General features: G+C 39.1%; 4 protein-coding genes across 9 annotated transcripts; 1 reads left to right on the forward strand and 3 right to left on the reverse strand.

Annotated features, from left to right (window-relative positions):
• Positions 1-3,381: 3,381 nt before the first annotated feature.
• On the forward strand, positions 3,382-4,955 carry LOC113741240 (protein JINGUBANG-like). Its single transcript, XM_027268735.2, has one exon. It carries the CDS (start codon positions 3,511-3,513, stop codon positions 4,843-4,845), a length of 1,335 nt encoding a protein of 444 aa, XP_027124536.2. The 5' UTR covers positions 3,382-3,510; the 3' UTR covers positions 4,846-4,955.
• Positions 4,956-6,726: 1,771 nt separating this feature from the next.
• On the reverse strand, positions 6,727-12,291 carry LOC113741755 (uncharacterized). Of its 6 annotated transcripts, none has more exons than XM_072047085.1 (14): positions 12,149-12,291; positions 11,947-11,995; positions 11,558-11,690; positions 10,656-10,954; positions 10,246-10,283; positions 10,093-10,172; positions 9,630-9,697; positions 8,805-9,141; positions 8,454-8,566; positions 8,313-8,378; positions 7,644-7,734; positions 7,432-7,499; positions 7,206-7,243; positions 6,727-7,082 (listed from the first exon to the last, which is right to left on the reverse strand). In XM_072047085.1, exons 1-14 carry the CDS (start codon positions 12,178-12,180, stop codon positions 6,896-6,898), a joined length of 1,599 nt encoding a protein of 532 aa, XP_071903186.1. In that variant the 5' UTR covers positions 12,181-12,291; the 3' UTR covers positions 6,727-6,895. The 6 variants fall into 6 exon arrangements, with proteins under 6 accessions (XP_071903186.1, XP_027125170.1, XP_027125171.1 ...); XM_027269369.2 differs by having other exon boundaries at positions 11,932-11,995; XM_027269370.2 differs by having other exon boundaries at positions 11,863-11,995; positions 12,149-12,251.
• Positions 12,292-14,789: 2,498 nt separating this feature from the next.
• Positions 14,790-18,235, reverse strand: LOC113742429 (protein JINGUBANG). The gene is made up of 2 exons (XM_027270263.2): positions 17,669-18,235; positions 14,790-15,521 (listed from the first exon to the last, which is right to left on the reverse strand). Exons 1-2 carry the CDS (start codon positions 18,233-18,235, stop codon positions 14,790-14,792), a joined length of 1,299 nt encoding a protein of 432 aa, XP_027126064.1.
• An 806-nt stretch (positions 18,236-19,041) lies between these two features.
• Positions 19,042-20,895, reverse strand: LOC113742430 (uncharacterized). Its single transcript, XM_027270264.1, has 4 exons — positions 20,887-20,895; positions 20,180-20,581; positions 19,789-20,022; positions 19,042-19,375 (listed from the first exon to the last, which is right to left on the reverse strand). The coding sequence occupies exons 1-4, from the start codon at positions 20,893-20,895 to the stop codon at positions 19,301-19,303; spliced, it is 720 nt and encodes a 239-aa protein (XP_027126065.1). The 3' UTR covers positions 19,042-19,300.
• Between the last annotated feature and the right edge of the window lie 170 nt (positions 20,896-21,065).

Genomic DNA, 21,065 nt, shown 5'->3' on the forward strand with positions numbered 1-21,065 from the left:
AAGGAAGAAAGAAAGAAAGTGGTTTCCGGCATGAGTTAACTTTGCGCCAAAAAGTGGACCGACCATTACTTTTTGAAGAGGTAGGGATGATTGATTGAGGAGGACTGAGTTGCTCAAAAATGTGTGGATGAGAATGGAGTAGGATTACTAATTACTATTTGCTAGCATCTAATTTTTGTTGCTTAATTATTGCAATGCACACGTACGTACTTTCAAGGGGTACGTTTGATCAATGTAATTGATCAATTCTAAGATGGGATTGGGAGGAATCTTGTGAGGAGTTGTTGGCATATTTGGAGGTTTTGGCTCCATCGTGGAAGATATTAATTGTTGTACTAAAAATGGGCTTAATCATTTACGTATGTTGATGCATGGTTCAACATGTCCAATTGAAGAATTGAAGCATTTTGTTTTCGTTAGTGGAGGGAGGGAGGGTTCACATGATTCCTTTTGTCCTCTGGGACTGCATCAGAATGTTGTTAGTGACGACGTATTGACAACTCCAATTCATCAAATACTACTATTCCACGTACGTTTATTCACTTCACTACTATATATTACTGTGGCCTTATTCCAAATTTGGTAGTATCGATCAAATTGGAAAGTCTTGTGTCCTCATATGATATGAGATGGTGGGGCTGGTAATTAAAATGAATTAGCACTAAACTTCCAACTTAGTAGAATGTGCACTTAATAGGTATGCCATACAAAATCTCTACAACTTGTATCCAATCGCGCTATCATTCATCTGCGCACTCGCAAAAGGGAATTGTCGACTTTTGCTTTTACACTTTCTGGCGCATGAATTGCCATCGCCACAAGCTTTGTGAGTTAGTTCAACGGTACCACCCAATGGCCGTGCTCTTCTTATCATCTCAGAAGGGCACCAATACCACCTTTAAGCCTGAATAAGGGCGTTCACGTAAAAGAACCTTAGACTTTCACACTTTTGGGCCTAGTGACTTTCACGGCTTTTGAAGGTTGTTCGGGGATCTAGGTTTATTTACACAAAAGTCTGAGTTTCTCAGCTTGGAAAAAGACTGCTAAGGCAATAAATATGTAATGGACAAAGAGTAATCATTAGTGTCCGTCCACATTCTTTGAAAATTGACAAACCCATTTAAAATGCCGGTCGTTTTCAAAGCGTCTCCTTGAAAACAAACTGAAATCCCGTTTCTTTGATACAATCGGGCCAAGATCCATATCGAGTGATATTTCTTAACAGAAATCAAGTACTTGCAAAAAAATGATCTAGATTCTTTTGGTTTCATTAAAGAATTTTCCAATAAGCAATGGATATTGGTGCAAGTAGAAGACAGGAAGAGGCTTGCATCTCTTATCGATGAGATCTCGGATTCGAAACTCTTGGGAATAGAAAAAATAATGTTGGGAGAGTTTTCCCTGCAAGGGGCCGATCCTACTCGAATAGAATTAGTCGCAGATCGTAAAACGGATGCGAACACCTGTGGGTTATACCTAAAAAAAAAAAAAAAAAAGAACTTTCCAATAGGGGTCTAATTTGATACACACATTACAATTACATTTATTTTTTAAATTATAGAGTGCATTTTTTTTTTTCAAATTTAAGTTCACTTTTCCAGAATGTTAGTACTTGCTCGTGACCTATCTTTGCCCGTTACGCAATCCCGTGACACTACTGATCAGGTAGACCAAGCCAGCGTTCGTCTGCTTCTTATGCTGCAATTAGAACGGGACATTGGCATGTACCAACTCTATTTCATATTTATGGTCAGAGCTTGATTAGATTCTCAAGTTCTTAACCTATCTGTTGAGTATTTTTTGAACTTATATAGTTCCAATGTATATAAACAGAAATAGTGAATAGTGATGGACTGATGGGATGGAACCTTGTACTTGGCGATCACGACCAAAACTCCAACCTATCAACCCTACAGCGTAGAAAGCTTCTGGTTCTGGAGGGAGGCGTGGTGCAGCGGCTGATACGTTAAAATGATAGATAGGCAGCATTAAAAGGGGTTGTTGGCTATACCGCAACGTCGCAATTAAGAGCTTAATAGAGAGAGAGCCAGGAGAAATTTAGGCATTATCCGACCACCATCAAGTACTAATTGGACGTTCTTTTCTTTTATTCTTTCCTTTTGGATCAGAAAAGTTCTTTTCTATGTCAGGCGAGAACGGAAAACACAAAACTCTCAAGAAAGGAATTTTTTGTCCAATGATCTTAAACATGGGCAGAGCCAGATAAGAAAATCGAGGTTAATGAATCCCAAGTTTTTTCTACTTTCAGTTTTTGCAGCTAGATTTTGAAGAAATTTGTCTTTTAGGATATATATCAGAGGCAACTGCGATTAGAATTTATTAGAGACCAAGAGACGACAGAATTTCCATATTCAGGTACTTTGGGGTCAGTGAGGCCTTAGTTTGGTTACGCAACAGAAAGTGATTATCTGATATCCAGACTCGGGATAAAAATCCCAATTGGCAAAAATCTTAATTTTAGTTCTTACTGGTGTATGAGTTCTTGTTCATATGTAAGTTTACTGGCCGGAACTGAGACTTTTCAGCAATGCCAATATGCTGATTTCATCACTGTTGAAATGAACCTGGAAACTGGAAATATGACTCTAAATTGAGGAATGAAACAAATTGCATTTACATTTGCATGCATGTAGTAATTGCCAGCACCGAACTTCTGTCAAATTCGGCAAGTGGATAAAATAAACCGCTGTTCATGGGGGTGGGGTAACAGTTTTTTAAACCGAGAAGATAGCAATGCCAGTAGTTATTTATGGACCAGCTACTTAATTTACTGGAACATGGCTCTTGCCTCTTGGCTTGGGTAGAAATAGACACTGTGCCCATTGCCTTGCTGAGAATGTATTGATGTTATGTGCGCCCACGTATTCAACAACTGTTCTCCCTCATCGTTTCACGAATTGATTCATGACGCGAGAGCTTTGTCAATTTAATTTTAGAGTTTAGTCATTCACCAACGGGTATTTACTATCACTATTGTGTTCGTTGAAACTTGAAAACAAACAGTACAACACCAGTGCCAACTTAATCAAGTAGAAATTATAGCAAGAGGTCCAACAAAAACGGGGACTCCTACCACACAGGATCCTCAGTACTATTTTTTCTGTGACAATTCAGTGTGATTTCTATATTTATGTCAAATGTCCTGTTCATTTAATTTATCAAGTGTTGTTTATTTAAATTTCTTCTACCATCACGTGATAAGTGGAATTGGCATTGGATTTGACACCGAATAGTGACACAGAGAGGATCCCAACTGATCTCCTACCCGCCCTTGTGCATTATGATAAGCAGTAAGCTACTCCAATCCAATACCTTACCTGGCAGTTCTATAGTATTAACTATTAACGCCACCTGGTCCAGAGTTCAAAGTGTTTCACTTGAGCGATCAATATAGCAAATTCATGCGTTCAAGTTGATTACCTCACTGAATCAGATTATTCCTTCTACTCTTAACCAGTGCCACTTTGAGCCCCAACTCATCTGCATGCTATGGAATTCAGTGGGGAAAGAACTCTTTGGAGTTTTGTGGATGAGGAGAAAAAGAACATAAACTTGCCAAGGAGACTTTCATTTGGAAACCAGGAGCTTGATTCTCATTTGGCTTCCGCAAGAACATCTTGTGCTTCTGCCGCATCTTTCCCACTCTGGCCGATGAGCCCTGAGACCCCGTGGACCAGATCTCCGTTGCATGCATCCGCATCCCCAAACTCATCTCTTCTCTACCATTGTATAGCCTCTCTCCATCGCAGTGAAGGTAAAATCTTCTCCATAGCCGCATCAAAAGGCTTTGTCTTCACTGCGTCAGACAGCAGAAGGATCCATGCATGGAAACTTCCGGATTGCACGGAGATGGGATACATCAAGGCTAAAGCTGGGGGAATTCGAGCCATCTTGGCTCATGGGAAGCTGCTCTTCACTGCGCACGGCGACCACAAAATCCGGGTTTGGGACATGCCACCAACAGAAAACTTTCAACACAAGAAAATCACCACCTTGCCAAGAAGATCTTTCCTGGTGTATGCTAAAATGAATATCCATAAAGACTCTATATCATGTATGGCTTACAACCACATGGAAAACCTTCTGTACACAGGTTCCTGGGACAAGACAGTTAAGGTGTGGAAAATCAGAGAAAAGCAATGCCTCGATTCGTTCGAGGCTCACGAAGGTAATGTGACTGCAATTGTGATAAACCAAGAAGACGGCTGTGTTTTCACGGGTTCTTCAGATGGAACGGTGAAAATATGGCGAAGGGTTTACCGTGAAAGCTCCCACATTCTCACAATGACCCTAAAGTTTCAACCATCACCGATAAATGCCTTGGCTTTGAGCTCGTCACCTGGCGGTTGCTTCCTCTATTCTGGCTCGTCGGATGGGCTCATAAACTATTGGCAGAAGGAGAGAATGTCCGGGAGGTTCAATCATAAAGGATTTTTACAGGGTCACCATTTTGCAGTTCTTTGTTTAGTGTCGATTGGGGGCTTGATCTTGAGCGGTTCTGAGGATGCCACCATAAGGATATGGAGAAGAGAGGACGGAGATTCCTTCCATTCATGTCTTGCGGTCATTGATGGCCACCATGGGCCAGTGAAATGCTTAGCGGCTTCACTAGAAACCGCTGATGTATTGATTCGACTGTTAGTTTACAGTGCTAGCTTGGACCAAACTTTTAAGGTATGGCGAGTTAAAGTATATCCAGCTGAGAATGTGAACTTGGAAAAGTCAGAAGCAAAGCATAGCCAAGTAGAAATGGAGTGTCAAATGAGTCCAGTACTATCTCCTTCATGGGTGGAGAGGAAAATGCAGGGAAGCCACTTTGAATAGGATAATGATAAAATACATGAACTTTACATGCATGTTTATCTGATAATCCTGTTAAGAATTTAGGTTATTGTAGATGACAGCAGTGTACGTAGTGTCCGATAAGATCTAGTTTCAAGTAGAAATAGAACTGCAAAATATTGAGTTTATACTTGATTCGTTTCATATCTTTTCTTAGTTCTGTGTGAGAATCTAGCTCCATTTATGCAGGCAGATTATGGTGCCATTTCAGTTAACCAAATACTGAGTATTTCTTTCTGCCTGCCCTGAATTTAAGAATTTAAGGTTGTGACTTGTGAGTGCGAGTTAAGCGTTCTCTGACATCTTTTACATCTGTTTGTAGCTTTATGTTTCCTGCTCAACAGTACGGATTTCGTGAGGATGAAGCCTCTACATCTTATAACTGTTCGAAGATGTACTTTGCCTGTGCTAACCTGTCAAATTGTGATTTGCAATCTAAATAGAGAGGTAGGAATCGAACCCGACCACTAGGAAGGACCTCAAATCGCTCGGCATCCCTACGGGGCGGGGGATGGCCGCTAGGGGTGGCAACGGGACGGGGTTGGGGCGGACTCCCCCATCCTCCGCCCCGCTGCCTACAAACTCCCCCCGCCCTCGCCCCGTCCCGCGCCACCCACTCCCCCCGCCCCGCCTCGCTACCCCCGCGGGGTTAATAAAATTTTATTATAATTCAATTTTAATAAATAATCAAGTACTAAAATATCAACACATCATCAAGTAATTATTCATTTTAATTTTACAATTGAAACTCATAAAAACAATCAAACAAAAGTTATTTGAATACAATCCAACATGATGAAATAAATACAACTAAAATAGTTAAGTTTTTACTTTTGGTACAAATACAATCACTAATTCATTATTGTGTTTGTGCTTTTTTTTTTGAGAAAAAAGTGTTATTCTATTAAGTGTAATTAGAAATTTAGTATAAATGTATTAGTAAATTTAGTATAACTAATTAATAAATTCTATTAGTAGACATGTCTAATTATTCATATAATTGATAATATCAATTATATTACATGCACTAATATACATTATATAATACATCTAACTAATAATATCATTATCATAAGTTTATAACTAATTAAATTACATATTATATATAATTATATTTTTTTTTTTTGCGGGTGGCGGGGCGGGGGAGTACCGGGAAAAAATTCTCCCCCGCCCCGAGAGCCCCCCGCGGGCAACCGCCCCCGTTGCCATCCCTACGCTCGGCCCACCATCCTTCCGTTCCGTGGGTGAATCCTCCGCTAAGGGGCCATACCAACTTGTACGGCATACATAGAAATTCATAACTCAGGGCAAATCACACCACCATCTAAGTCACCCCATTTTGCAACCGAATTTGTCCAAACACATCAAATGGTCCCCATCAACCCAGTCTACCAAATAGTACTAATTTTTCAATCAAATTTACGAGATGTTGGGTTTTCTTCATTCAATTAATGACAGCTAACCACCTCATTTTACTGATGGGAAGTGAAGGGTCCTCTAGATCGGTAATCTAGTTGCAGAACCTAATAAAATTTAAGCTAACAAAATGATAGATCGAATCACCAACAGGACAATAACTGCACGATGATCTGCTCCCGAATCCTGCATTAGAAACTTGGACGAAGCAAATTCTTCCAAACACGAAAGTGTTACCCAATCCCCTCGACACGAGTTCCAACAATTTTTTATTTGTATATTAGCTCAAGGGGATGATGGAAGACATTGTGGATAAACTAATAGTCGATTACAAAACACGCGATTATTAGATTTGGCATACTAGAATAGTCAATTACAAGACGTGTGATTATTTGATTTGTTGTGTATGTCACGTTAAAGAGAAAAGAACCTCAGTAGTCATACAAGTTCCAGCAAAAAATCAAACCGCATAAAATTTCTTTCCTACACATATTGAAGATTGTGCGTCACGTCTTGGGTAAAGGAGTATGAAGACAACCAGGTGAAGAGAAAATACTAAAAAAACACTTAAACAGCTAAAGAGGGCACAATGTTTCTTTAGATGCAGGCGGGCAATCTAATCTAATTGCGTATCTTCGGGAAAGGGAATAGAAGTGCAGCAATGGTAATAACCATTTTCATCAAACCGAAACCTTTCAGAAAGATGGGCTTCACGGATGACATACACTCCCCAATCCTCAGATCCGTATTGATCAGCAATACTTCGTGCATCAAAGAAATCAAACTTTCTTGTTCTCATTTTTCTGCAATTTATCACAACGAAAGTAACCTTTAAAAACGGCAAAATCATCAGGCTGTAGAAATGATCAAATACTCAACCATAAATAAGTTAAACTGATTAATTAAAAGCTTAGAAAGTAAAGCACCTTTTTCTGTGTCGGACATTCATCACAGTGGCATGTAACTGCATTTTAACGGGAACAGGTTATTGCTGCAACATTCTAAATGAAACTACGACAGCAAATTATTGAAGAAGCAGCAAATACATACTACTATAACAATTTAGTAAGGAAATATACCAAGCAGCACCTGGATAGAATGAAAGGTTTTCCGAGGGGGGGAAAAAAGAGATAAGAAACTCCAGTGCCATACCTTTAGCTTGTGTGTCGCATCTCTCTCAAGAACAAGACCAGCTTCAACAAATGCATCAATGATAACCTCTAACTTTGTTCAAGAAAAACACAATAAAAAAAAAAGAGCACTCGGTATAATGTTAAAAAATAATGATTTGGCAAGCCAACTATAATACTTCATGTGCAATGAGGAACAAAAAGTTAAATTGGACGACCAGAATATTTGGATACGACAAGCACGTAATAGTCGTTCCTCGCCACCAATTTCTTCAACAGGAGCATAGAGAACACGAGCTTTAGCAAAAGAACCCTTCATGCATTCCTACAAGAACATACACAAGAAACCTTATGCAGTTGTGAAGAACTAAACATATGATGAGCTTAAAAAAAGGAAAAAAAATAAAAATCGTCATCCTTTACTCTTTTTTTTTTTTTTGGGCTGCAGGGTGGTGTCTTTGGTATGAATCTCAATCTGGTACTCTCTCTAGTAAAGTAAGTCTATAATAACAATCATTCAAGTAACCCAGCAGTGTGAAATGTAATTGGGAATTGCATACGTTTAAGGAAAAAAAATAAAAACCGTCATCCTTTACTTTTTTTTTTTTTGGCTGCAGGGTGGTGTCTTTGGTATGAATCTCAATCTGGTACTCTCTTTAGTATAAGAAGGATTGGGATGTAAAGTAAGTCTATAATAACAATCATTCAAGTAACCCAGCAGTGTGAAATGTAATTGGGAATTGCATACATTTTTTCTAATTTGCCTCAAGGATTTTTTTGCTTTCTTTCTGTTATGAAAAACTTCAAGAAGTTATGGTTTTCTTAACAAAAAATGTGTTTTAAACTCGTAAAATAATGATGCTCTGCGACTAACTTTCCAAGATTAAAAAATAAAAATGATACCAGGCCTTTAAGTTGAATAGAAACAGGCCGGCTGTCCAAGGCTTGGATTACTTCTGATGAAATGCTCTGCACGGCAGGATGTCTGTCATGGTCCACCACCAATGTAACTATCCAAACTCAAGATTATGAAGACAACCTTACCTGCAATACCTCGGCTGCAGCTCTAAGTAGGTCCTTGTTCCATAATTTCAGCATCAGTACAGTTAAGTGAAAAGTTTTCGGCCTAATAAATATGGATCTCTCAATGCCTGACTCTGCCATGTGAACACTACTTCAAATACTACTCAAAGATGAGAAGAAATGATATATGAAGATATATTAAGGCAAGAGAACTATTTGACCAAACACTGTCAAGCAAGAAAATAGTCTCGGACAAATATTGATGAATGAACATATAATCTGCGGAAACTTACAGGTAGACGCCAAGAACACCAAAGAAACATGATGACAAAATTTATTAATTCCATATGCCATAAAGACAGACTTGCATACCAGATACTTTTGAAGTCTTCTCCAAAGCAGAGGCCTTGGACATTTTAGGTGGGTAACTTGCAAGTGGTATGCTGGTGACACTCCTTCTAACATGTTCATTACCATCTCTGGCTTTAATTTCAATTGCATGTTTTGTTGCTTTATCTGCGTGCTGTACATCAGGTTCCTCATCTGATGTACTTGCATCTGAATCCACGGTTAGTATATCGCCTTGATCTGTGTCTTGGGTTCCTAGGATTGAATTCTGAAATTGGACCAGCTTATCTACCAGTTGAGGATGTATAGCCAATGGAAGTGAGACAAAGTGAGAGTAGTCAAGACTTGGGCTTTGAACTGCCTGTAGAGATCAGAGGCATACAAAAGCAATACGCATTACAAACTTAAGAAAAATAGAAGACTCCACTGCCTAGTTTGAATATTCTAGAGCCCAAAACAGATTCAAGAGAAGAAGAGAAAGACAACACATACAAATGAGGTGTGATGATCAGATGTAATAAAGAACAACAGCAGGAAATCTACAGACTTATTTGAAGACTGACAGAAATGACAAAAGGATATCTTTGCAGGATAAAATCATCATGTGGTTGCAGGTAAATAGGTAAACCAATTCATGTAAGATAATTTTACAAGAAAACAAAAAGAAACTCTCAGCAGTTTCCTTCAGTTTAGCTTTCTAAATCTTGCATTCAGTGTATATATGATAAACCAATTAAGGATGATGGAGGTTTGGGAGAAAAAAGCTGTGCACTAAGATGCCAACCAAATGTAGTAAAATGATAATAATTACTATAACAACTTCAGGAATATGTTCTAGCTGGTACTGACCTCATCAATAATGTCCAGTACTCTCTTGTGTGCTCTATCAACACTTTCAGCAGAATCACCTTCAATGACTGCAACATATGACTGTCAAAGTAAAAACTATGATACCCTTGTGAATTTCAGCAGTGCATCAGAAACTCCAAAACAAGAGAGTCCAATCCTTATAATGGAGGGAAAAAAAACAAAGAGGAAAACGCTTAAAACAGGAATTAAGACTCTGAGAGCCTGATGGTTGAGAAAAAGATTGTAAAGAGTGTACAACATGAGTGAGACTCTATTTTATCAGCTACCAAGGACAATTTTCTGATTCAGTTGTCCAACTTCAGCAAATATAAAAGGATTACTAGTGCATTATATGCCATCAGAGGCTAAGATTGTTGACCCTAAATCACAGAGCAAGATGTTCATCATATACGTTCATAACAGAAAAAGACTGAACTAAGTTGGTCAGATATAAGAAACCTACTTATAGATTCCTCCTTTTTGGAAGAAGGAAAGATAATTTGAACTCCCATCTCTTCCTCAACTTTTCGTTGTGTGGCTCCCCTGTAGGAGAAAATTTTTAGGAACACATAGAATGATAAATAATCTCAAAAGAAATGGACATATGCTTTCATACCCTTTTCCTTTGATAAAACGGATCAGTGAAGACCCCACCTACAGATTGTCAAATAAAATTAGACACAAGAAAGACGAGAAAACAAAACTACTAAATATTATGTTGAAGACAAATTGATACTTACCATCGTATAGTAGCAAATTAGTCATATGCTAGGAAAAGGATAAGAAGCATGTAAATAATTACACAATGCATATTAAACTTGTGATAAAATTTTGCTTGACACACGTACTTTAATGGTTAAAAACTCAGAACCCCTTATATTCAGAGGCATGCAGGAACCGACATGAATTTACAAATCCATAATGAAAGTTTGTTACTGCAAGCAACTTCCTACTGCTAAAACATATGCTCCCTAGGAAGATAAAGCAAGACCAGTTATGTCGGCAGTAGATATATCAGAAGCATACCTCTAGTGAAATCGAATGCTTTGCAGTTGAAGATATTGGCTCTATTGAAGCTGCATCCTTCTCAGATGAATTTATGGGTTCTCCTTGTAATCCTTTAACTTCATCACCAGATTTCACTGACCGAAGATTAATCTCTTGATCATCCCCAACTCTGACTTCATTTTCACGTTCAATTGTTGAAAGATGTGAAGAAATGCCATCCTGCACTTCTTTCACTTGACTCTCTATTTCATTCTTCTCACTACCAGCAACAACTGCAGAGTTCTCAGAATCAATCTTTACGCTGTTGCCTTCAAAATCTGTGCATTCACATCTAAAACCAGTCAATTGCCAGACGTAATTCCATTCTGGAGTGCATGTGTACCAATATCAGCAGTTCTAAGTTTCAAAGACAGATCAAGATCGGTAATTTCAACAAGTTTTTAGTAAAGCATCTGCAGCATAAAATAGATATTGTAAGAGCAAGGCAGGTACTTCTTCGGAACTTGGAAAACAACAGTTCATCTGATCAGAACACCAACACCACTTGGTCTCACACTTTCAACAAGTCACAAGTGTAGTCTTTTCACATGATCTTCAGCACAAATTTACCCTGCTACCTGCTCTTCACTTTCTCCCAAAGAAATTGAACAGCGAATAAATTCTTCATTTTTGTCACTTGTTAATTAGATTTTTTAACCCATCCGCGTTTCTAAAATGACAGAAATAAATTTTCCATAAATGATCATCTATTGGTCTTCCTAAGACAGCACCAAGCACCGTGAAGTGAACATATGAACAATTCCCAGGAGTTGATTGGTACAACATGAAGCAAAGTTGTAGTGTGACTAAAATCGACGTGGGAGGTAGATATACAAATATGCAATGAAAAGTGAACTTCAGATTCAGCTGAGAAACCTCACCTTGGCTGCTACTTGATTGTGTAGCCACTTGTCTCCACACACGGGAAACCTTATCTCGTCTTGTCCGGTCCATATCTGAATGTAGAAGTGCCCCAATATCAACGCTCCGCAACTTATGATCAAAAGAGCATCTCTGCCACATGAATTACCAGAGTCGGTTAATTCAGAAATTTGTACCACGAAAATTCATAATTTCAAAATTTTCTCTCCTCATTCCTCAAAATGAAACATAATAGTACTCATAACCTCACTATTCAGACCGTGTGAAAAAAAGTGTAATTCTAGCCATACGATTTAGATAATACATTAAATGAGAAAAAGACATGTATCTCCATTAAAGAACATCTTCAGCAATTTGTGAGAGGAATTCCAACCAGTAAGTGTCGTACGGAGTTGGAATTTGCAGAGAGTTTAGTGACTGTTCTAGCAAGGTCGGCTCTGCAGCGACAGTGAATTAGACATGTAATAAGAACCAATAACTCTGAATAATTGATGAATTGCAAGAGCTGTTAATATGTGCAGTTCAAAGGCGAAAGAGGTTGTCTTTCTGAATTTTAGTGGCGGAGTGAAGTTACGATTTTGCGAGTTTACCTAATGAGGGACCTGCAACTGCAAGCTAGCATTCGCGAACGTCGTCGTCGTTGGCGGCGGAAGCAGCTGAGATGAGTGGGAAATTGGCACTTAGGTCTGATCTCTTGGTAATTTTATTTTTAATTTTCCTTTTGCTGTTTCCAAACACGTGTGAAGAGTTGGCCTAAAACTAATAAAATAAACTACAAAAATAAGAATAGAGAGAAAATAGAAAATTATTTTTTTATTATTTCAGTTGATCGCAAGTTGTTACGAAAAAGTTAGAACACCTCTGTGTGTGTATATATATATATATATATATATATATATATATATATATATATATATATATATATATATATATATAGAGAGAGATAATACGAGATTAAGGATACATGAATCATATTAAACATCCATTCACGAATTTAGTACTTCAAGTACATGAATTGAATAGCTCCATTAATGAACTAACGAATAACGAAAGGATTCACCTAATACACCAATGAATCTTGTCGAGAATTCATGAATCAATTTTCTCGAAAATACGAATGGACATTGTAAAAGTTAATTAATCCTCCCACTTAACATTTAACTAGAAAAAAATTAAAGCTTGAATAACTTTTATGTAAAATTTTATCTTTTTTTTCGACTGAACAGAAGGCAGGAAACAAAAGAAAGATTTATGTATCAAGTATGTAATAACTTATGTAAACTTAATACAATGACCTTTAGTTATAAGAGGTTGGTTTTATTTATAAGCATTTGCAATTTGGAGATCCATCTAAAGCAAGTTGTGAGAATGATATGGGAGTTGTTCGTGTTTGGATCAAAAGTAGACTCAATTATGGTATATTCACCCGTCCTCAGTGTTCCACTTGGTCACAAAAGCAGAGAAAGACCGTTTCTTAAATTCTCAAAAGCATACCTTAGATTGTGCGCAGAGTTGATGTAATGATTATACAAATCAATCAAATCCATGCTTCGACTTTATTAAAAGATTTTGCGCACTGAAAAAAAGTGTGCCGGTATACCAAGTCCTTTTCACTATCAAATCAAACAAATACCATACTTGGGATATTAGACTGCCAAATACCATCAGCTAAAGGCAGGAATACCATAAGAACCCTTTCTTTATTTTTGCAAGGAACCTCAAATTCCAGCTTATCCTCTACCTCTATTTTACAGTTCCAGAGAGCCATAACGGGCCTCTGTCAAACTGATGGTTTGCTTAGGAATTGCATTCAGGTGCAAGCACACTTCTGGAATATCTTATCTCCTCTCCGCGTTGGTGATCGTAGCCATTCTTGTGGGGTTAAGAATACTTTGTTACGGCGTATATCGGCTTTCACATCGACGGGAGCCCAGCAATTATGGTTCTGATGCTGGGGTGGAGTTGCAGCAGCCGAGCAGCGGTCCATGGCAGCCTCCCCTGAGTTATATGATCAGGACAAGTTTGCCGGAGAGTAAGCTTGTGATCTTAGCTGCTGGAGATGATCAAGTTTCATCTGTGGCTCAACCCATAACCTTTCTTCGCCCCAAATGATTGATTGGCTTATGTGTGATTCAAGAATCAAGCCTACCACCATTACTGGATGTTCCTTTCATGCTGATGGCGGCAATGAAGTGTTCATTTTTCAACCTCAAACTCAATTAAGTACCCAAGTACGTATACACCAGAAATTGATTTGTATAACCACATCGCCACCATTAATAATGCTAAATAGTTGATAAATTCACCGTTCGATTATTTGAAGGCCTCATTCCTGAGTTATAGGCTTGTTCCTTTGTGGGATTTATGCTCTACCCAATACTGAACAAGTGGGGTTTCGAATCATAATTGATTGGGAAAAGGTGGTAATATTCAATACACTTTGCTTTCTGTTGCGTCTTCCCTCATCTGAGATCCCTGGGAAAGGGGATCAAGTTGGCCCTTGTGAACAGCTTGCTGCACTATCTCCCTTTAACCCTTTGAGCGAAATGCGGCAAAAGGAAGAAAAATCTATGGACCGACCCCATCATCTCCACCCCGTAGGAACTACGAGATCACCCCAAAGACGCCTTCGGCATCCAGGGGTCACGGACCGACCATAGAACCCTGTTCAATAAGTGGAACACATTAGCTGTCCGCGTTGGGTAGTAAGGGTCGGGAGGGCCTTAATCCACGATTCCTCCATCTTAAATATACACCTAATTAATACTACAACTTCTTTACTAGTGTCATGAAGCAGCAGGAGTGTGAATTTACTAGTCCATTCCTAAAATTTATCACTAGCATCATGTTTTTCCAAACAACAATATATTAACACCTTATCTCGGAACTAATCATTTTAAGCGTTTATTTTTTTTTCTTTTTTAAGTTTGAACAGAAGAAAAAGCAAAGCATCCAACACATACACGTACTCCGGGGTTCATAGATGAAGCAGGCAAATCTCATACTAATTCACAGTTGCTAGCCAGCACGAGTAAATCCAGTATTACTCCCTAGTCTTCTGTACATCTAAGCATTAAATTTGGTCGTCTAAACTTTGCTCTCCTGGTGTCCATTCCTCGAAGATGGGAAGAACTGAACCGTCATTATATATCTCCTTTTAGTCCATGGCATCTAAAAGACTGAAAACAGTTCCAGCGGGTTTTTTACCAGACGGGTGGGTCATTTTCCATTTCATGCAAGCTCAAAGTACTCGCAGTTGTTCTGTAGGGTACCTCGTGCGGTACTACTTGCACACTTGACCCGCCAAACTTTAAGGACTCCATCCAAACTTCCAGTGCAGATGGTACAACCATCATCAACCTCCTCATTGCCAGTCCCACAAGCAGCAACAAATGCTGCAACGCACCTGATCGGTCCTCTATGACCCAAAAGGACTGCCAAACATTTATGCTGACCCTCTGGATCCCTAACCCATACCCGGCAGCTGGAGTCAGCCGACCCGCTAACCACATAACTGGCCGCGGTGGCCAAGCACATTACCGCGTGAGTATGGCCTTGGAGGGGGCCCCCATATTGCAACTGCCCCGAAAACCAACCTTTTAGCCAATAGTGTATGTAGCCATCGGTGCACCCGCCGTAGAGGAACCCTCCATCCGCCGTCAAGGTCAGGGTTTTTACCGGGGAATACTTTGCGGGCAGGGTGACTGTCAGGGAATGTGGGCGGTCCCCGCTGCAAAAGTTGCGCCTCCACACCCTGACCGTGGCATCGTCGGATGCGGTGTAGAGGACTCCGTCGTCAGCTACAACTATGGCATTGATGGGCTCTCGATGGGCTTGAATTGTCTCCATGCATTTTAGATCAGATATTCTCCATACTTTTACTGTTCTATCAAGAGAAGCTGAGTAGAGGATGTCATCTGATACGTTAATTGCTAGTGATGTTATTGGTGCCGCATGTTTCATCTGTACGTTGCATGTATTGATCAATCTTTAGGGGCCAAAAAAGAGGGAAAAGAAAACTCAAGGGTTATGCATGTATGGGTTCAATTGTGAGCGATGTTTACCCGTCCATCATGTTGCATGCGTTGGTACATCTCTAAAAGAAACAAAAAAAAAGGGGGTGGAGAAACAAACTGCCTCCAAAAATATCATGCAAGATTCTCTAATGAGATCAAAAACAGAGTTGAGGGGTTGACACCTTAAAAAAAATAAAATGTAGTTAAATAGGAAAAATATATAAATATAAAGTTGGATAATAATTATTAATATATGCACATACATGTTAAGTTAGATGTGATTTTAGATATATTAACGAGTATATATTGAACATTCTTTTTAAAACAAAACCCTGTATATGCACAAGTTGGATACTCAGCATGCAGCACAAGTATTTAAGATGGAGGGATGGTATAAATGTTTGTAGAAAGGCCATAGTTGCATGGTAGATGAAAATTGTCTGCCATATTATGGAGCTCGCTCTCGACTTAGTTGTTTGTGCATTTAATTGCATCACCTTTAATTTGCTGTCCAAACCCAGAAAATTGCACAATAAATGGGAACGGATGAATCTATTGAATATGTGTATGAAAGCTTTGTTATGATTTCAACAAACAACTGCTATCTAGCTGATATATTCAGAAATATTTATGATAGTTAAGCTGATATTTGGAGGGTTAGGTTAGATGGCAAAAGCCTCTTAGTTAAAATTAAAAAAAAAAAAAAAAAAATCTTGGCATTATTGCACTTGAAGACACATATTGGGCCAATGTCTACATAATTTGCTTTTATGAACAAAAGAGGCCAATTCATGGCATTGAAGGTTTATACTACTTGTATCATTCTGTGGCTTTCCCGCCACCGGAAGACCCAAATTCCCAAATTGTTTGTGAAAGATAGGGAAGACGGCGGAGACGGGTGGGCATACGGGATACTTGATTACATAATGCACATAGTATATGATTCCATTTTTAATGATAATCTAGTTATTCTCTTTCTTATTGCAGTCGTTGAAAAAAGCTTTTTAATCATTATCCAAAGAAAAAAAAAAAGCTTTTTAATGGGAACTGGAGTCCAAAACTTGACTTTAATTAGTTTCAATCCTTGAAAGGCCCTAAAACTCGATTTCCCAATGGCAGATAGTTCCTGAAACAAGTAAAAGTCAAGACTCCTCCAATCATATGTTTAGACCCCCTGCATGCTTTTTAATCTCTTGTAAACGGCAGGCCTACAGTCTACTTTTTATTAATGAATTGCACTCTCATTATTTATTTTATCATATGGTCTAATAAATGAAATTCATATGATAAAAATGACAGTGGGGGTTTGCAATTAACAAAAATTGGAGTGCGATTGACATTTTTGCTTTTTTTTTTTTGGGAAATCCTGATTAGTAAATCATACAACGTAAGAAAATTAAACATTCAGTTCTCTAAAATCTTGTCATATGCCCAAAAAAAAATAAAATTTTGATTTCGCATATAACAAAATTACTGCACCAAACCAGCTCGGTTCTTTAAAATAATAGAGTTGTTTTCAGAAACTATGCTACTTATAATGGGGTTAACCTAAAGTAGTTTAGCTCCCCCCAAAAAAAATTATGTTAAAGTGGACTGCGCAATTGTTAAAAAAAAGTGTAATGAGAGTCGAATATTAAGGATGGGTTCAGTTTTATTCTTATCCAGGTTTAGTAATTCATAATAGGAAAAGGTAGGTTTGGAATTCATGTCCGGAGCAGTAATGGAACCTATGCTGTTTTCTGCATTGCTATTTGGAGGTCTATTTAGAAGTTTTAAAGCAACTGTTGCTATGAATCTTATAAAGAGTCGACTGAAGCACGCGATCTTTGAAGCAACCACATAATCATCACCGTATTTCCATCCACATGAGGCTTTTTTTTTTTTTTTTTTTGTTGAAAACAGAAAAAATTAGTAGTAATAAAATCGTTCTGATCCTAATTAAGGACCGGTGTCCATGCAGAACACAGTGATATTTAGCACTCACACATGGCCGACCTATTCTACTCTCTTCAGATTAATTATGATATACAGTTGTATGCCAATTAACTACAACAATAAAAGAAAGCTTGAGTAATTATGAAGAAGAAAGATTACCATCTTATCTTTGCCGGTGATGTAGCTGCGGACATAACCTCCGGGCTTAGGAATAGTTGCTACTCGTACATGTTTTACAGCTCCTTCCCAGGTTCGGTGCCAAACCCGGATTTTACAATCGGCATACGCAGCATAAACCTTATCATTCGATACTTGTAAGGAAACAACCATGTTGGCCTTGGACTTGAGCTGGCCGCATTCGGCGAACTCGGGCAGCTTCCATATTCGAATGATACTACCCTGGGAACCGGTATACGCCAGACCATTGGACGCTGCGATGGACAAAATCTGGCCGTCCTTTTTTAGCACCGAAGAAATGCATCTGTAGATGGTGTGGAGATCATGGTCCTGCTTGGAGGACGTGAAGGAAAGGCGAGGAGAGGAAGGTTGAGAGAGGTAAAGGCGGGGAGAGAGGGAAGTTGAACTTAAACGAGGTGGGGTTTCAGCGAAGGAGGCTTCTTTATGGGAAATACTCCTGGAGAATTTGTTGGTGGCGTCTTGAGTTCTTATGGCTAGAGATGGAATATTTGGGGGAGAATCGGGACGGGGAGAGTCTAGTGATGCCATTTGCATCTCTCTTACTCTTTCTCTACTATTTCCTTTCTTGATCTTGAATGGATGGATGGAGAGATGGTACGGGAATTATGGAGCTGGTGGAGCGTTACGGTAGTAGAACATTTAATTTATGTGCCATGCACAAATTAATGCTTCTACCAAGATTAGGCAAAGTCATCATGTCAGCAGCGTAATAATTATGGCAAAAATTCTTATTTCTTAATTCTATGGAGGTTGTGGTCTGTGTGAATGGTAGCGTGGGTAAGGAACGTAAAAGTTTTGTCACGTGAAGTTGTGATAAGCATTTTTATCTTAGTTTTAGCACAGAACGTCGTCGTGTGTCAATCTTTCATTATCTTAGGCCGGCTTTTATTTATTTATTTATGCCCAGGATTAGAAAGCGCAATTGCTACGCATTGTGCCATTGGCATTAGTGCTGTTAATAGAGCCAAGTCGAGTCGAGTATCTAAGCGCCGAGCTCGACTCGTAACAAATTCGAGTCAGGCTCGAGCTCGCTCGACCGCCCGGACGAGCCATGATATGCACTCGAACTCCGACTCGAAAAATAGAAATGTTACTCGAATTCAAGTTCGAGCTCGACTCATTTATCACAAACGAACCAAGCTCGGAAGAGCTCGAGCTCGAGCTCGAAATATCTGTCCTAGCTCGAGGCTCGATTTTGAGGCTCAAGTTCGAGGCTCGAGGCTCGAGGCTCGATTTCGAAATATTTGTCCAGCAATCAGTTATTTCGAAGTCCTGCTCCAACATAGTTCCAATTAATAGATCCAAAAATTTGTCCAAAGTTAGGCTATCCAAAATCAACAAAAATTACTAGGATTGGCAACCAATGCCATTCTTATTCAAGAATAGACAAACTCTAACCACATTTCATCCGAGACAACATATAAGACCATAACATCCATACAACACAAACTAATAATTAAAGACTAGGCAAGAAAACAACCATATTTACCTTAAATTTAAGCTATATGCAAAGTAAAAAAAAACTTTATTGAAAGGTCACATCTTCTTTCTAGTTTTACATTTCCTGATTGTACAAATTTCTGAATCGTTCGTTCAGAAATTGGCCATCAAGACTGCCTCCCCAAGAATGTGTCTTTCGATTGCTTCCATCACCTTCTCCTTCGTCACCTACATTTATTACAGTAATAGTAGAAATCGATTAATTACACATTAATATTTCCAATGAACTCAGTAAAATAAAATAGGGGTATACACATTAATATCTGATTCTATTCAACACAGAAAACTTTAAAAAAAAAACTCAATCTTGAACCCATATATAATCAGCATAAGCAGCCCCAATACTCAGTAAACAAGAACAGGCTTAAACTCATATGAACATAAAAATCATGTTTAACAATAATGAAAGGTAGCTAATATCAACATTGGGCAGCCAACTCTTCCAGACAATAATGCAACAAAATTGGGCTCCAGATCATTAATTATTTGATGAATTGACCTTGCTGAAACAGTGAAACTTAAATATGAAAATATTTATAACGTCTTTTGCCAAATACAGGAAATTAGCACCAGAGATTTACCTCATCAAGAGTTGTTATCAGTATACCACGAACTTTTTCCTGCACAAGGTTCTCTCTCAAATCTTTTAACTTGTCTGCAACTGAACGACCAGAAAATTGTGGAGGATGCACAGCAACAGGATTCAGTTCAAGTGGTGAGCGGCTAATCCAAACTTCATCCACCAAGTTTCTGGGTGTCTGAATCAACTTTTGCTGTTTCTTACTAAAAGCAATGGCAGCATCTTTTGGTAAATTCTAGTGTGGCAGTTAACAAATACCAGTTAACGTGGTGAATGTTTCCAAAAAAAGTGGTTCATCAGGGATTAGGAAACTAAAGAATTGCTTCTTCTTGCGGCTTCACCGCTTCAGTAAACCCAGAAGTAAAATTACATAATTTTAAAAAAAAACTAACGTGGGTAGCGGCGTGGGTTGCGAAGCCTCTGACTGTGGGTAGCGGCGGCGAAGCCTCTGGCTGTGTTTTGTTGTTGCGGCTGTGGGTAGCGGCGAAGCCTCTGGCTGTGGGTAGCGGCGGCGAAGCCTCTGGCTGTGGGGTGCGGGCCGTGCGGCTGAGAGGCAGAGACGGAGAGGGAGGTTGTGGGTAGCGGCGACGGCAAAGCTTATGACTGTGGGGTGTGGGCCGTGCGGCTGAGAGGTAGAGACGGAGAGGGAGGTTGTGGGTAGCGGCGGCGGCGAAGCCTCTGACTGTGGGGTGTGGGCCGTGCGGCTGAGAGGCAGAGACGGAGAGAGAGGACTGTGGTCCAGTAGGGTGCGGCGGAGAAGAAGAATGAAATGAAAGCAATGGAAATATCGAACCCTAGTCCAAATTTCTGCTCTTTGACTGCTAAAATGACAAAAATGCCCTTCTTTGTCGAGCTCAATCGAACTACTTGGTTAAAAAGAGAATTCGAGCTTACTCGGCTCGATAATTAAATGAGTATATTTCTAGTTCGAGTTCAACTGAAATTAACGAGTCGAGCTCGAGCCTTATCGAGTCGAACTCTAACGAACTTTCGAGCTACTAGTTTGGCTTAACAGCTCTAATTGGCATTCAAAGGTTTAAAACAAAAATGGCGCGATAATAGAAAAAGAAGAAAGAACTTCCAATCGTAACAAACGCACGATGGCCATGTTATACCAACTTCAGAGGCACCATAAGTTAAACTTAGATTACACCATTAGCCCTGCTTAGAAGAATTTAAAGATTTGACTCCGCCTCAGATCAACCACAAACATTGGCCTGAATTTTTAATAATATGTCTCGAAAGTTGACCGCGATGCACAACTGCTTTCTTCTCCTT

This window comes from Coffea arabica, chromosome 4e (genome assembly GCF_036785885.1).
Source record: "Coffea arabica cultivar ET-39 chromosome 4e, Coffea Arabica ET-39 HiFi, whole genome shotgun sequence".
In the NCBI taxonomy this organism is placed as follows: domain Eukaryota; kingdom Viridiplantae; phylum Streptophyta; class Magnoliopsida; order Gentianales; family Rubiaceae; genus Coffea; species Coffea arabica.